General features: G+C 34.1%; 1 protein-coding gene across 1 annotated transcript; it reads left to right on the top strand.

Moving 5' to 3' along the window:
* Nucleotides 1-15,536: 15,536 nt before the first annotated feature.
* LOC109794257 (DNA sliding clamp PCNA-like) lies at nucleotides 15,537-15,968 on the top strand. Its single transcript, XM_020353720.2, has one exon. The coding sequence runs from the start codon at nucleotides 15,537-15,539 to the stop codon at nucleotides 15,966-15,968; it is 432 nt and encodes a 143-aa protein (XP_020209309.2).
* Nucleotides 15,969-17,487: the final 1,519 nt, after the last annotated feature.

The raw sequence follows: 17,487 nt of genomic DNA, 5'->3' as shown, positions 1-17,487 counted from the left end.
TATCATTCTTATGAATGTCATTCAAGTTTCCATCGTGAAATCCTAAACTTGTATCTTTTGACTGAATTTGTTGGTGTGCAGCCTGATAATCCAGCACAACTCGCAGAGAAGATATACGAGATGGGTATGGCTCTCACTGGTAAATGGTTGACACCTGGTCAGTTCCAGTCCACTGAAACCCAGCTACATACCCCAGAAACTGTAGAAGCTGAGGTGGTTGAACCTACTGAGGCTGGCAATCGGAAGCGAGAGGAGACAGTCATGTGGACATTTTTGTTTTCTTCCAGTTCCGTTTTATAGACATCCTGGGGAATTCAGTGGTGTTGCTATGTCTCGAAGCACGTGTAGTTGATCCTTCCCGTAGTCATTTAAAGTTGAAAAGGAAAATGATTTTATTATTATTATTCGTACATGTTACATTTTTCTTCTACTTATTTATAACAATCTAATCTTCTAAAATAAGAAAATAAGAAAAAATATTCTGAAAAATATCCTAGAATATTCTATAGATATTTTCTCTAAATAGGAAGATTTTTCTCTAATTACAACACTCCCCCTCAAGTTGGTAAATTAATATCAATCATTCCCAACTTGCCTACAAAATCTTGAAATCTACCCTGAGGGAGCCCTTTTGTAAAAATATCTGTTATCTGAAGTTCTGTAGGAACATAAGTTGTAATCACAAAGTCTCTGTCTAGATTATCTTTGATGAAATGTTTGTCAATCTCAATGTATTTGATCTTATCATGTTGTACTGGATTATGGACAATGCTCATGGCAGACTTATTGTCATAGTATAGTGAAACGGGGTTGTCCACCTTAACTTTAAGGTCATCCAAAATGATTTTCATCCAGAGTCCTTCACACATTCCTTGAACAAGAGCTCGGAATTCAGCTTCTGCACTAGAACGAGATACTCTATCTTGCTTTTTTCTCCTCCACGTTACGAGACTATCTCCAAGAAACATACAATACCCAGAAGTAGATTTTCTGTCAGTAATAGAACCTACATAGTTAGCATCAGTATATATTTTCATAGTCAATGCATCTTCCCTTTTGAACAATAACCCCTTTCCTGGACTTGACTTCAAGTATTGGAGAATTTTGTCAACTGCTTGCATGTGTCTCTCTCTTGGATCATGCATAAATTAGCTCACTAAACTAACTGCATAAGCAATGTCTGGTCTTGTGTGTGATTGGTAAATCAATTTTCCTACCAATCTCTGATATTGGGCCTTTTCTACAGGAGCACTTTCTTCACTTCCAATTCTGCGATTCTGTTTTATAGGAACTGTTGAGGTTCTACATCCCAGCTTCCCTGTTTCTTTGAGGAGATCAAGTACATATTTCCTTTGGAAGATGAAAATTCCGTTCTTGGAATAAGCAACCTCTATTCCAAGAAAATACTTGAGTTTTCCTAGGTCTTTCATTTCAAATTGGGCTGCCAATTTTTCTTTTAATGCCAATTTTTCTGTTTCATCATCTCCTGCAATAATCATATCATCCACATAGACAAGCAATAGAGTGAGTTTACCTGTAGAAGAGTGTTTTATGAATAGAGTATGATCTCCTTGGCTTTGTCTGTATACCAAGGAAACCATTTCTTTTGTAAATCTTCCAAACCATGCTCTAGGGGATTGCTTAAGACCATACAATGCTTTCTTTAGGAGGCATACCTTGTTTCTTTCATTTTTCACTTCAAAACCTAGGAGAAAATCTCCATGTACGCTTCCTCTTCTAGATTTCCATGAAGAAAGGCATTCTTCACATCCAACTGGTGTAAGTCCCAACCAAAATGAGTAGCCAAAGCGAAAACAACTCGAACTGTATTCATCTTTGCCACTAGGGCAAACATCTCCTCATAGCCAGTCCCATAAGTTTGGGTATAGCCTTTTGCCACCAATCTAGCTTTATATCTTTTTATTGTCCCATCTACCTTAGGTTTCACTGTGAATATCCATCTACAACCTACTGCCTTCTTGTCTCTTGACTTATCAACAATCTCCCAAGTTGAATTTCTTTCTAATGCATTCATCTCTTCTTTCATGGCTTGAGTCCAATGTTCAAGTTTCATGGCCTCCTGGATTGAGGTAGGAATTTTTGTGGCATCAATGGCAGCAATAAAGCTTTTGTGCTTATCAGATAGATTGTTAGTGCAAACATACCGAGAAATAGGATATTTAGCACATGATCTTCTTTCCTTTCTCAATGAAATGGGTAAATCCTCAGTAATACTTACCTCCTCACTGTTATCTTCAGCGATCCTCACCTCCATATTAGACAATTTTTCTTGCTCAAGAGTCAAAATGGGTTATTTTCTTCTTTCATATTTTTTGCCAAAAAATTTGTCTTCCTCTTCTTTCGCACTGTGGACCGTGGTAGCTTCATTGCTTAGATCTTAGGCATCCTGCAAAGACAAATATGGTAATGAAAAGAAAGAGAGCTCCTCCATTCAAGTGCTTTCTCCCCCTGAAGTGGTGGACTGGCATAAAAGGATTGTGTTTCATGAAAGGTGACATCCATGGTGATAAAGACGCGATGACTCTGAGGATGATAACATTTGTACCCTTTTTTATTAGAAGGATACCCAATAAAGACACATTTAAGAGCTTTGGGATCTAATTTACTACGATTAGGATGATGAGAGTGAACAAAAATAGTACATCCAAAGACTCGACTAGGTAGACTCGTATTAGGGAGGAAAAAGGAACAAAAGACAATAAAGACTCTATAGGACTAATGTCATTTAAGATACGGGTGATGATGGAGTCCCTCCTTCCATGGATGATTTTGACTCTTGAAGGGGGAATCCTTGCCCAAAGATCTTAGGCTCACCGAAGGGAAGAAATGATAATGTGGAGGTTTAGGGGGAGATGGTTTAGGGACGTTAGGATGATGATGGGTGGAGGATGGTGTTTGAATGCTCACGGTTGGCTCACTCCAAGTGTAGATGGAGGCCAATCTAGGGTTTCACTCTCCAAGGGTGGAGAATGAAGGTGGCTAGCCGAAACTAACCTAGGGACTAAGGATAGGATTTGAGGCAAAGAAATGCTCTCTCAAATTCATATAATCCAAAGTATTTACAAGTGGTGGGGTGTTGGGTATTTATAGGAGGGGAGGCATCTAGGGTTGCATTTGGAGTAGGCAAATGCATTCCAAATGAAATGAAAATGAACCCTAGATGCAACTTGGTGGCCAAGGATGGAATCTATGGGTTTAGATTGGCTATATCTAGGTGCATGATAAGACCATGCAACCTTTGCCCTCCACTTGGGCCTAAGCCTTTCTAACACCAAAAATAGGTCCAATGGTCACCAAAATATGCGTCACCCTTCTAATGTACACCCTAGCCCAAAATTAAAACCCTAATCATCTAAAGCACCCCATAATACAAGGGTAAAATGGGAAATACAAGAGAAAATAAATCCTATGACTAAGATACCCCAAAATACAAGGGTAAAATTGGAAATACAAGTAAAATAAATTCTATGACTAAAATACCCCAAAATACAAGGGTAAAATAGGAAATTAAAGACAAGGGCAAAATAGGAATAAGGAAATAAATGCTATAAAACCTAGGAGCTAAGGTCCAAAAATGGCCTTACTATCCCATTCCTCTTGCCTCCTTTAGTATATCACCTCTTGGTCTTCTCGGCCTTAGTGTTATTCCATCATTCCCTCCCTCTTGAAAAGGATTTGACCTCAAATCAAGAGGTTCTTTATGGTGGACGTCATGACCAACAAAAACATAAAAGTAAGCATGAGAGGTAATAGTATATGATATAGATGGAAAGTGCATCCTAAGAGGAGTGCCACTAAAAATGCTAAAAAGATTTTCTAAACTAAAAAGACTAGACTCCCTAATGCTAAGGATAGGATCCTCCCCATGATGAAGTCTAGGTGTATAACTAAAACCTAAAAAGTTAAAAAGACTAAAACTATAGCACACTAATGCATTAGTCCTAAAAACTAGAACATCTTGCCTAAAGTACCCTATGTGGTAACCTAGGCATTTCCTAGAAAACAAAGGAAATACAACTAGAAAATTTCCTAAGCAATTTTGGATTATTATTATTTGTTGGATAGTTATGAAAAGAATTTGTCACAAGGAACCTTGAAGGTTCATATAGTATATCCAACAAATAATATATTCCATAAATTGGGTGCATTATTGACACAACTAAGGTAGGAAAAGTCCTACACAAAGGAAGACTATCTACCTTGGGCACCACCAAGGAAGTAGCACAAGAAGTGGAACTAAGTGAAGTCCACTTCTTCTTCACTAAATCTTGAAGTTGAGATTCTTTTTCTTTAAAAAGGATTTATTTTTGAATCTCCACTTCATGACTAGTGGCAACGTGAGAGAAAGAGTTAAGGTCTTGATGAATAAAGAGAGTTTCTTTTAAATCATTTTCAATGGGCAAGTGACTCTCTTCAAGCATAAGCCCTTTGGAGGAAACATTATCCTCCTTACTCTTCTCTAAGAGTGTTGGTTGTGTTTTATTTTCTAACCACTCTTGAACTTTCTTTATACTTTTATTTATTTTTTCTTTCTTTTCTCTTTTCTTTTCTTTTTATTTTCTTTCAAGTTCTTCCTCTCTTTTTGTATTTTCTTCCTCATGCATACTCCTAGGAACGCTAACTTCTTTGTCCTTTTGAGATCTAGATGGAACAATCCTAGGGTGGGATCCACGAGTTTCTACCAACTTTGTAAGTAAATTTCTTATTTCCTTATTATTCTTTTCAAACTCTTTTTCTTTTCTTCTTAACTTTTCCTCTCTTTTTATATTTTCCTCTTCTTTTTTCCTTAGGTACTCTTTTAGTTGCCTAAGTTCATCCCTAACACTAGACCTAGTCCTACAAGAGTTATGACCATGGACACTAGAATGATCACTCATCTTTGATCCAAAAAGGTTTTCACAAAAGTTGTTTTCAAAAAAGGTTTGAAAAGGTTTTCACAAAGAGTGAGTGATAAAAGAGTTTTCACAAAAAGGTTTTCAAGGTGCAAGATAGGTAGGAAAAGGCCTAAGTGTACAAAAAGAACTTTCAAAGGGAGGTGGACTACAAAGAATCACTTAATAACCAAGCCTTATCTAGTAAAAATCACTAAGCCTTTTTCCACTTTTCTTACAAAAAACAAGTTGGCACAATCAATAAGGTGAGTGTGTGCACGTTACCCCTAGTAGGCAAAAGCCTTCTAAACGAAATTGGAGCAAAGATAAAAAAAAACCCTAACAATTATACTACCAAAAACTATAAAGCATGCAAAAGAAAAGCACTTAAAACATATTCTAGTCGAGGTCCTAGGTGAAGGTTTTCAAATCACCTTCAAACTACACGAAGCTAAACCAAAATGAAGAGGTTTAAGAATGGCCAATTACAAACCAAAAGAATGAAAACAAGGCCAAAGAACACAAAAGGCCGAAAAGAACAATTCAAGCAAAAATTATGAAAAACAAAAGTCTTGGTCTTCAAACTCCACTTGGGGTTCCTTCACAAAGAGAAAACTTGTTAGTCCTCTCCAAGTGTTTAACACTCCTTTTGTATGGTGGAAATCCCTCCAAAGGCTAGGTTTGGATTCGGTTCACTCCTCCACTCAAATCCACCAAAGGTGTGTTAGTTTGCTAGGAGAAGTTCTTCACCTACAAGTAAAGTGAAACCAACCCAAAGAGCAAGAGTCCAAGAAATAAAACTGAAAAAGCACAATTAGGAAGGCTAAACTCAAGGAGAATTGATGGAGACAAAACAAAAGAGGCCAAAGAAAGACAAACTAAAAATTAAGACTCAATCAAAAAAAGGAAGCACACAAAGATTAATCCTAGAAAGGCACTAGAGTGGATTAGTGTTTATGCTCACTTGATTAAGTCTTTTAGTGATTCGGTCCAGCCAATATTAAGGTCTCAACAATGGTCCAAAAATGTCACAAGTCCAACTCCAAATGCTTAGGTAATGGTCCAAGTCCACAAGTCTAGCAACAAGTCCTTTTTGGTCCAATATTTTTTTTTTGATACTATTGTTCACGTCAATTTCTTTTTGATGTTCCTTGGGTCCAAATTTTTTTTTTTTTAATATTCAGCCCATTTGTTGCTTAGGTTTTGCACTTGTGGGTGGTAAATTTAGGTCAAATTTTAGGAGAAGAGATGAAGACAAGTGGCGTGATTTTAGAGGTGTTTAGGGTATCTTTTGAATGGAAAATGACTTGTACTATCTAGTACAAGTTGTTTGCACAAAATTTTTCAGCACACCTCTTAGATTCTTTTAGGGTTTCTTTAGGCATAGAAAGATGACCAAATCAAGTGAAAATGCAAGGAGAGTGGGCGGTTATGCATGTGCAAGGAAATGTTTACACATGGAAATCAAAAATCACATAGAACATGCTAGGACTAGGTAGCATGCATGAATGACTCCTAAAAAGAAAGCTATATGTCACGCCCACTATGTAATGCAATATGGCATATTTTGTTCATGTGTTTCATGCAAAGTGTTTGGCACATACATGGAATTTATGTAGACAAAATATAGGAAACAAAACTTTGACAAAACTTAAAAGATTCAAAAATCAAAAAGCATATTCATATGAGACTCAAACCTAAAAATGAAAAAGCATGGCAACACCTAATAATGGAAACCTATAATATTCAAGGAAGGCTCACAAGGAACAAAGAATGAGCCCTAAACTATTCGGCCACACAGGAAATGAGAAGGAGTAGAGAAAAGACCGAATAGGAAAAACAAGCAAGAAGACAAGGAAGACAAAGTTTTACCCTTGATGAACCTTGGCTCTAGATACCACTTGATGGAGTCCCTCCTTCCATGGATGATTTTGACTCTTGAAGGGGGAATCCTTGCCCAAAGATCTTAGGCTCACCGAAGGGAAGAAATGATAATGTGGAGGTTTAGGGGGAGATGGTTTAGGGACGTTAGGATGATGATGGGTGGAGGATGGTGTTTGAATGCTCACGGTTGGCTCACTCCAAGTGTAGATGGAGGCCAATCTAGGGTTTCACTCTCCAAGGGTGGAGAATGAAGGTGGTTAGCCGAAACTAACCTAGGGACTAAGGATAGGATTTGAGGCAAAGAAATGTTCTCTCAAATTCATATAATCCAAAGTATTTACAAGTGGTGGGGTGTTGGGTATTTATAGGAGGGGAGGCATCTAGGGTTGCATTTGGAGTAGGCAAATGCATTCCAAATGAAATGCAAATGAACCCTAGATGCAACTTGGTGGCCAAGGATGGAATCTATGGGTTTAGATTGGCTATATCTAGGTGCATGATAAGACCATGCAACCTTTGCCCTCCACTTGGGCCTAAGCCTTTCTAACACCAAAAATAGGTCCAATGGTCACCAAAATATGCGTCACCCTTCTAATGTACACCCTAGCCCAAAATTAAAACCCTAATCATCTAAAGCACCCCATAATACAAGGGTAAAATGGGAAATACAAGAGAAAATAAATCCTATGACTAAGATACCCCAAAATACAAGGGTAAAATAGGAAATTAAAGACAAGGGCAAAATAGGAATAAGGAAATAAATGCTATAAAACCTAGGAGCTAAGGTCCAAAAATGGCCTTACTATCCCATTCCTCTTGCCTCCTTTAGTATATCACCTCTTGGTCTTCTCGGCCTTAGTGTTATTCCATCAGGTGGGTAACTTGTTGATGAGATATGTGGCAGTTAACACAACTTCTCCCCCAATAATTTTTTGGAATAGACATTTGAAAAAGAAGAGCTCTAATTATTTCAAGAAGATGACGATTCTTTCTTTCTACAACCCCGTTTTGTTGAAGGGTGTTTACACATGTTAGTTCATGAACAATACCATTATGAGACAAAAAATTGAGAAATTCATGATTCACATATTCAGTACCATTATCAGACCTGATTCTTTTGATATTTTTTCCAAATTGATTTTGGACAATACAGAAAAATTTAACAAAGATTTAGAAAACTTCTTATTTTTTTTTCATAAGGTATGTCCACGTGACACGGGTACAATCATCAATAAAGGTAAGGAACCATTTGGCTCCGAAAATAGATTCTACAACAGATCCCCAAACGTAAGAGTGAATTAAATCAAATGGAGAAATACTCTTTTTATTACTAATAGGATAAGATGCACGATGGTGTTTTGACAATTGAAAAATATCACAATTAAAAGACTCAACTGACTCCTTGGTAAACAAATGAGGAAATAAGGACTTGATAAGGTTGAATGAAGGATGCCCAAGCCTTTTTATGATGTAGCCATATTTGGGAATTTGCCCACGTCTTAGATGTAGCTTTTTGACTCATGATTTTTGTTTTGCTTTGGTCATCAGACTCCAACAGATACAACCCACTCTGCTCCTTAGCAATTAAAATCATCTTCCCTATGGCAAGGTCCTGAAAAACACAATAAGTTGAGAAAATTTAAATCCTTTGTGAGTTTTTTCATAGAGATAAGACTATTGGCTAATTATAGAACATGTAAAACATCCTTTAATATAATAGATGATTCCAAAATTATATTCCTAGAGCCGTATATAGGTATACCCTAACCATTCACAACTGTAATAAGTTGTTCTCTATTTCTTTTAACATATGAGTTGAAGAACACACGAAAAGGTGTCATATGATCAATTGCTCCTGAATCAAGAATCCAAATACCTTGAGACACAGGACCAACAATATTGAGACAAATCTTACCTTTCATGAGTATTCATTCAACCATTGCTTTCAAGCACTCGAGTTCCTCCTTATAAGCTTTCATATCAAGATCTAATGGTGGTGAAGTACTGGATTGATTGGTGGCTTCCTATTCTAAGGTAGTATGATTTGCCCATCGTTGAGAAGACCCTTTGTTGTTTCCCATGCGCTCGAGAACATTATTTCTTCCATGGAGTTTGAAGAATGTTTCCTTGGTATGTCCAGATCTTTTACAGTATGAACAATAGTCTCCACACTTACCTTTTTCAAACGACTTTCCTCTGGCATTTTCTCCCTTGTGGACCCCCTTTCCAGTTGTCATGGCAGAGCCTGTATTGGAGATCCCCCCATCAAGCATGACAACTCTTCAAATTTCTTCTCCTCTTACCATAAAAAATAATTTTGATAGGGATGGTAATTTTTCTCTTCCTAAGATTTGTACCCTGATTGGGTCGTACTCATGATTCAGGCCATGGAGAAATTTAAAGATTCTTCCTCTTTCCATGGCTTCAGCATGTGTGGCAACATTTGTTTTACACATCTTTATTATTTGGTACTGATCTAATTCAATCCAAAGTCCATTCAGGATTCTGTGATATTCCAATATAGAAAGAGAGTCCTGTTTTGTATTAAATATCCTACTTTCAATGTCATAACATGTAGCAAAATCCTTTTTTAATGAAAAAGTACTCTGTAAATCATCCCATATCTCTTTGGTAGAAGAATGAAACATATAATTTCGACTTATCTCAAGAATCATGGAATGCCACATCCAAGTCATAATTACTGAATCGTCATTGTCCCAAATTGGAAAATTTGAGTTGTCTGGTCCTGGCCCTCCACCATCTATGTGATCCAATCTTGAACGCCCCTTGAGAGTCCTTCGAATATACTGGCTCCATTGTAAGAAATTTTGACCATCCAACCGATAGGCACCCATCACATTTGGAAGATCATTAGGACCCAAAGGAATAATTTTTACCTCAGACATCCTTTGGAACGCAATCTGGTGACCCTATCCAAGATGACGACGACGTGTGGGATACACCGAAAAAAGGAGCAAAACTCAAAACTCATATATACTCAAATCTGGGCCAAATGAGACGTCACCGTCCCGTGGAATGGACTTAGGAGGCTCCGACGACTCTTTTTGTGGCGGCAGGGACTGGGTCTCGCTGGAGCTAGGTGTGTGGGCTACACGCGCTGGAGACGGTGGCGGCGCGTGGTGGCGTATTTCCCGGAGTGAATTCTGGCGTTGTGTTCGACGGAGTTGGGTGCACCTTTTTGCCCTATCAACGACACCAACAGCTACGGCGGCAGCCGCAGTGGCCAGATAGTAGTGGCGGTAGCTACTTTTTACAGTGGAAACGGAGCTCCCAAGATCAGGAGCTCTGATACCAACTTAAAATGATTTTATTATTATTATTCATACATATTACATTTTCCTTATACCTATTTATAACAATCTAATCTTCTAAAATAAGGAAATAAGGAAAAATATTCTGAAAAAATCCTAGAAGATTCTATAGATATTTTCTCTAACTAGAAAGATTTTCCTTTAATTACAACATTTAATTAGTCAAAAAAATTCAGCATATTTGGCACTAGTAGGTTTTCTTTAATTTTGGGAAAAAGATACCATAATAATATGTCCTGCGGCAGCATCTGAGCTAGTAATTGTTACAATGGAAGAGTTGTTGCTACTCTGGTATCTACGAGATAGGCTATTGGACTGGGCTGTAGCCTGTGGGTGTCACCTAGATGAATTTTTACATTACATTTCTCCTTTGGAGATTGTGCAACCATCATGTTTTCCAACTTTTGAGCATCCTCATTCCTTAGTCATGCCTTGGGCATTGTATGCCTGGATCATGCACAGGGCCGGATATTCAATAAGGCAATTGAGGCTTATGCCTAGAGCCCCCAAACTTATAAGGCCTCCAAATTATTTTAATAGTAGTATTATTTATATAAATTAATTTTTTAAAATTAATAATATTTGAGATAAGATCCACTATTTTATAAGACATATATCTTACATTTTTTATATCTCTTATTTTTTATTATTAAAATTACTTAAAAAATCACAACCCATTTATTAGTTTTTATAAATGAAAAGTCACTACTAACTTTTGTCTTTTACAGATGACAAATTTTCAACCTCTTTGTTTCCTCTCTAGTCTATCTCTTTCTCATTCTCTCTTGTTGGGAATATGCCTAAATATCTTTAGAAGAATAAATTAGTTTTTGATAAGAATATTTTTTTTATATTTCAAATATTTATATTTAATCTATTTTGATTATTTTAGGATTTGTTTCCTTGTTTTTAGAATAAGATAATATCAATATTTGATTTTGTATAACAAATCTTTGCTATAAATAGAGACCTCATGAATAAAATTATATTATGCTCCTCTGATAAAAATAATTCTTATAAAATATCCCCTCAGACAAATGTCATAAAATAATCCCATCATCTCTCTATTCTCATTCTCAATTCCTTCTTCTCGTCTAATTTGAGAGATTGATTGGGAGTAATACAGTCCTACTCTACCTTTTTTCTTGGTTGATTCATATTTTGTAAGATCCTTTAAACTACTAAGTTAGTGTAATTCTGGGTGTTGGTTCAATAACATCAACACATTTTCTTAGTTATCACCATTGACAATCCATTATACTGCACTTCTTGCATGATATTTTATTGACAAACCCTTCTAAAATATCGTAAATTATTTATTAATGCATGAGAAAAAATAATTTAGTGCAGTAGTTTTATTTACAAATTACAATTTTTAGATCTCATTTTTTTATTGTTAATCATTGTAGGTGCACGCTTGTCACTATGATTTCGATTTTGGATACTCATAGCTACGACAATCGTGAGTGTCTTCCCTAACGATGTATTCCTTATCGTACCCTGTCACATAAATGCATATGATGCATGTCACAATTCACAAACTCATGGACTCATCACTTTACTTGTCATGAAATTTCGTGTCTTATCTCATTTCATCACGTTTCACATTCTCATAGTCATAGTGTTCACAATAGCACGTCATTCACATCATGTCTCATGTCATTTGTTCACATTTCACATAGTCATACTCATAATTGTTCCTAATAGGATTTCGCACAAGAACCTACGGAGCACTCTAATTTATATCAAAACTTATCTAATTTTGAAATCAGACACATATTTACACTCAACATCACACAAATAACGCAATAGAACATTCAGAAAGCAAAATAGAAAATTTTCATATTTTGCCTGTTCCTAGAAGCATGCATCAGACAAGGGATTGGGGTCAATCTTGCTACCCAACAATTATTCTCACACCCTCGAGCGAGGTTTCTCACTTTTCCCTTACCTGGATAAGCAGAAGATGAAGCTAGAGTAGAATATGGTTGATCTCCTCTCTTGGTTCTCCTTGGTCTTCAAAGAATGTGTCAAGGAGCCATGTCTGAGTATGTTGTTTATAGACGTCAGAAGTGGCCAAAACAGCCGATTCAGATCCAGAACGGCTCGTTCTGGATTCATTCGTCATGTGTTAAATTCGCATCTAGAACGGCCCGTTCTTAAACCAGAACGGCCTGTTTTGGAGTTGAGTTTTAACTCATAACGGCCATGTTTGGAACAGTTTGTTCCCTACTAGGGTTTTAGACCTTTTTGGTAGTTTGGAACGCCCCGTTCCAATTTGGGGAATGGCCCGTTCCATTTTGGGAACAGTCCATTCTAGACTACTAAATCACCCTTATTGGGCTTTGGGCCTTCTGATGTCATATTGTGTTATTTCCATGTTTTGGGAACTCTTTTTCTTAATAATCGAAGTTCATTCCCTTGATTGTATGCCCCGGACGAAATTAAGTATCTACAATATTTATAAAATACATTTAAATATCAAAATAATCTCTAAAATACCTTAATATAATTTATGAAAATTGAGGTATTATATTTATCTTAAAATATAATCAATTGCAGTCATGTTTCTCAGCCCCAAACAAAACCTAGTTAGGTCTAACATTCATATTTTCTCATAAACACTTACAAGAAAAGAAAATAAACTTTTTCAAAAGTTTACGTTAACATAAATTTGTCTTAAACTTATCCAAACACACCTTAAGCTAATTTTACAAACTATCTCATATTAGTTTATACTAATTTATAAAATTTCTCTCGTATTAACTAATTTTTAACTTGTAAAAAAGCCAATTTTAGCTTATGACATTTACTGTTATTTTCTTCTTTTATAAAAATCTAAAGAAAAGTTTATCCACGCTTACCAAATTACATTTTTCAAATTTAAAGTACCCTAGTTTTGCAAAACAAACCACACTCAACAAATGAAAAAAGGGTAGAGTCGGGCCTCGAGAGCAGAGCCTTGGGCCAGCTGTTTGTGGCTGGAGGAACTGGCCTTCTTTGAGTCCTTTACCAACCCCACACTCGCTGCTTTCGAACTCCGCTTCAGGGATTCACACTCGTTGAAATAGTAATAAATTATAATATTACTATTTATTTTAATTCTTTTACTTTCTTTGATTATTTTTTACACATTTTTCTTTAGTATTCATAATTCAATTAAATTGTTCAAGTCTATTTTACGTAAAGATAAAGATTAAAATAAAATACTATATATTATTTTAAATTTAATTACATATTTATAAAATTATTATTTTAATAAATATACATTTATTAACTAAACTATTTTTTAAAAAATATTTATAAAAAGATGTATATAATAGTCATGGGTATTAATATATACTTATAACTATATAAATAGGATATAAAGTTTTGTTTTGGACTTTTAGTAATTAATTTTACATCTTTTCATGATTATTTTGTATAAACAATTTTAACTTAAATTTTGGTTTCCATTAGCCATTAGATAATCATCCTAAAACAACTACCAAGATTCTTCTTTCATAATTATGAGTAGTTATTTTTCCTTCTTAACATTCTTTTTTTTTTTTTTTTTTTTTTTTAGTTCTTCTTCGTTTATCTTCCATTTTTGTTATTTTTTTATTTAAACAAGACATAGAGATATGTAATGTGACAAAATGGATCATAATGTTAGAGTTAGTAAAAAACGATTGAGTTAGATATCCTAATCCATCTATGATTCACTCGCTCAAAGAATTGAGGTGAGTTGACTAGGGGTGACAAAAATACTCGCACTCGCAGGTATCTGTGGTTAAAATCTGTTACGGATAATAAATATGTAGGCTAATTGGGTATCAGCGGATAATAGGAATGAATAATTTTTTACCCGTTTATAAACGGGGCGGGGGCATGTATGATGGTATCCATACCCGTGGGTACCCGTATAATAACATTTCTTAAATATCCTAATTATCCTTGTACTAATAAGATGGATAATTTGATTAATTTTCTAGCTTTGATTGGACCAATAAGATTTATGTATTTTAAGTTGTTTACTTTCGTTTGGAATTATGAGATTGAATTGTTGTAGTTTTGTGATATGATACTTTTACTTACTTGTGAGATTGATGTATTTTAAGTTATTGATTATCTTGCTTTTTTGTTATTATTTTAACAAAATTAACGTTAATTACAAGTTCAAAATTAACATTAAATTTTTATTTTTAATATTTCAATGACATTAAATATAAACTTAAAATTATTTGTCATATAATTTTTTAAATTTCTTAAAAAATTTATAAATATCCATGGATATTCACAGGTATTGAAGAAATTCATGGATACCTGCTTAACGGATACCCGCGTGGGTATAGGGTAGATATGGGACCAATTTTCATCCAGCAGGGTGAGGATGGATTTACTATTACCCGCCCCTACAGAACCCCATTGTGGTCCCTAGAGTTGACTCACCAGTTTGCCTAAAATTTATTTATTATTTATAATGTTAAATTTAACTAAATCTCATCAAATTTATTATGTTGTAATTTGTGTGATTTGTTGTGTATTTAATTTATTTTATCATGTGTAATTTGATATTTGTTGTGCATTAAATATGTTGAAAGATTTATTAATATTATAATTAAATATCTATTTTATTTTGCAACAAATTAGAGATATTTTAAATCAAATATGTTTTAATTCAAAATTTATTTTATTATTTAAATACACTAATTTATGTGGATCATTTGCATATTAGAAAGAAATATGTTGAAGAGATAGCTAAAATAAATTTATAAATTTCTTTTTCCCCCTATTTTTAAAAAATAAAGCAATCAGTCAACTCACTCTTAGTACGAAATGAGATAAGATATCCAATTCATTTTTGTTTGACAACTTAACCCCACCTGATCCTTTTTTTGGCAAGTTGGCGACAAGTTGAACCTTAACAAGTCAAATTAGTTTATTTTGTCATCTCTATCATTGACACTAATTTAAATAATTATAGTTTTATAAATAACTTACATACGTGCATATTAAAAGAAATATCTTTTTAATATAAATATATATATATATATATATATAATATGAATAAATCATATTATTTTAAATTATATTTTGTAAATAAACTTTAATTATTTAATGTATAATTTAAGGAATTATATTACTATTTTATTAATTTTTAGAACCTATTTAACATAGGCTACATCATGAAATTTTTAATAGAATTACATGAATATATACTTAAGATACGAATTTAAATATAAAAAAGAAAACAACTTATATAAAAACAAAAACATTATATTTATAGATATGAAGTAAGTAATTTTTTTATTTTTTTTATTTAAAAAAAAAAAAGTTAATGGCGGGAATGAAGCAACGGCACGAAGAGAGGCATCTGATATAAAAGTAAAACAAACAAAATCAGTGCGTTCATTCCATTTGTGAACCAATAAGAAAGAAAGCATCGATGGAAAAGAGCGAAGAAAGAAACCCTAAGAGAAGCAAGAAGATGGCGGCGGAACCTGGTCTGCTGCAAGGCGCGCTGCTGAAGCAGGTGGTGGAGGCCACCAGGGAGGTGGTGGGTGACGTCAGCATCCGTTGGTTAACCGATAACTTAACTCTGCGATCCAAAGACTCTACAAAAATGGCACTCGTCTCCGTCTTCTTCTCCGCCAAGACCTTCGCCGACTATTGCTGCCACCGCACCATCTCCATGACCGTTAGCCTCAACGACATAGCCAAGGTGCTCACGCGCGTCGCCGACCACGACGTCCTCGTCACTATCATACCCCACGCTCACGCCCAATTCATCACCTTCAGGTTCCAAAGCCCTCGTATGCGTTTCTTCTCCCTCTCTATTTCAATATTTCTCTCTTTACTTAAATACAATTTTGGATAAATCTTTTCCTTGTTTTTTCATCCACTGTAATTAAATTTTTACTTTTAGCTTTTCATATTATATATTTTTTAGTTACTATTTTATTTATTAAAAAGTTAAATGATCTGTTAATTTTTAAGCACTATTTATAATTGTATGTAATAACATGTAGTGCAATATTTTTAAAAAATTTAAGTTAATTATTCATACACTAGATAATCAACCATATTTTTTAAATTATTTTATTTTATTTTTATTTAATTAAATAAGTAAAAGATATGTTTGAAAAATATGATTAATTATTAATATAAAAAAAATATACTGATAATATATGGATAATTAACTTAAAATTTATAGATATTTAAAATAAATATTACTTATTCATATGTGATCGATATAATATTTATATATTTATTATATAATTAAATTATATAAATAAATATTGTATTTAAATATATAAATTATATTTTTAATTTATGATAAATAGTTAGTATTGTAATTTTTTTATAAATTATTTTAAAATATTAATATTTAATTTATGATAAATAAAAATTGAATTAAAAAAAATTAAAAAAACTTTTACAAACTCTTTCATTAATGATACTTAAAGATAAAAATTTATGTTTAATATATAAACTTTGATTAGAGTTAAAAATGGTGCTTTAAAGATAAAAATTAAAGAAAAAAAAAACTTTTAATCAGACTAAACTTTTATCATTTTAAGTGGTGTAAAAACAATAGGATGGAATTTGTAAAAAAGCAGAATCAAAACACTTTCGAGTAAAAACATATTAATGCATTTGTGTTTTATACTTAGAAGAAAACAAAATTTCTGATTATGAGGTGAGGGTGAAGGAGAAAGACAGTGTGCACCCACGTGTTCCCGACGGGCCGTACCATGCAACGGTGATGATGCCTTCGGCTGAGTTTGCAGGAATATGGAGAAACTTCTCTTGCATTGGGGACACTGGTACTGTGGTTGCTATTTCTTGTTTTGCTTACGTTTATAATCATTTTTCCAATTTCTCATTTCTCATATGTGTGTGTTGTCTCTAGTTACCATTTCGGTTACCACGGAGTGTCTTAGGTTTTTCACCAAAGGAAATAATTGCACCGGAGATGTAACTTTGAAGGTACGTAACATATATCTTTATGGTAGTTTCATGCAAAGGTTATGTGAGTGTATGTGGGGTTATTAGCATTCTTCAATTCAAATTAATGCAGCCTGGAGAAGCCATTGTCATATTCATGAAAAAGTCTGATTCTGTGTGCTTGTCATTTTCAATGAGATGTTGCAATTCTTTAGCAAAGGCAACATCATTGTCTAGTAGAGTCTTGATAACTTTGTCCAAAGAGTTGCCAATTGGGGTAGTTGAGTATAGGTTTGCTCATCCTCACATGATGGATGCTGTTTGCTTTTACTTGAATCCTGTTCCTACGATAAAACCTCAAGATTATGTTAGGTTTTGATTTAGTCATTGATTTCTTACTTCTTAGATCTTCTAGGGAAGATATTTTGTATGCTATAACAAAATTGAAA

The sequence above is a fragment of the Cajanus cajan genome, chromosome 8, assembly GCF_000230855.2.
Source record: "Cajanus cajan strain Asha chromosome 8, NIPB_CcT2T_4, whole genome shotgun sequence".
NCBI lineage: Eukaryota > Viridiplantae > Streptophyta > Magnoliopsida > Fabales > Fabaceae > Cajanus > Cajanus cajan.
Note: the sequence above shows the minus strand (reverse complement) of the source record. Positions and strands in the feature narration are given on the sequence as shown.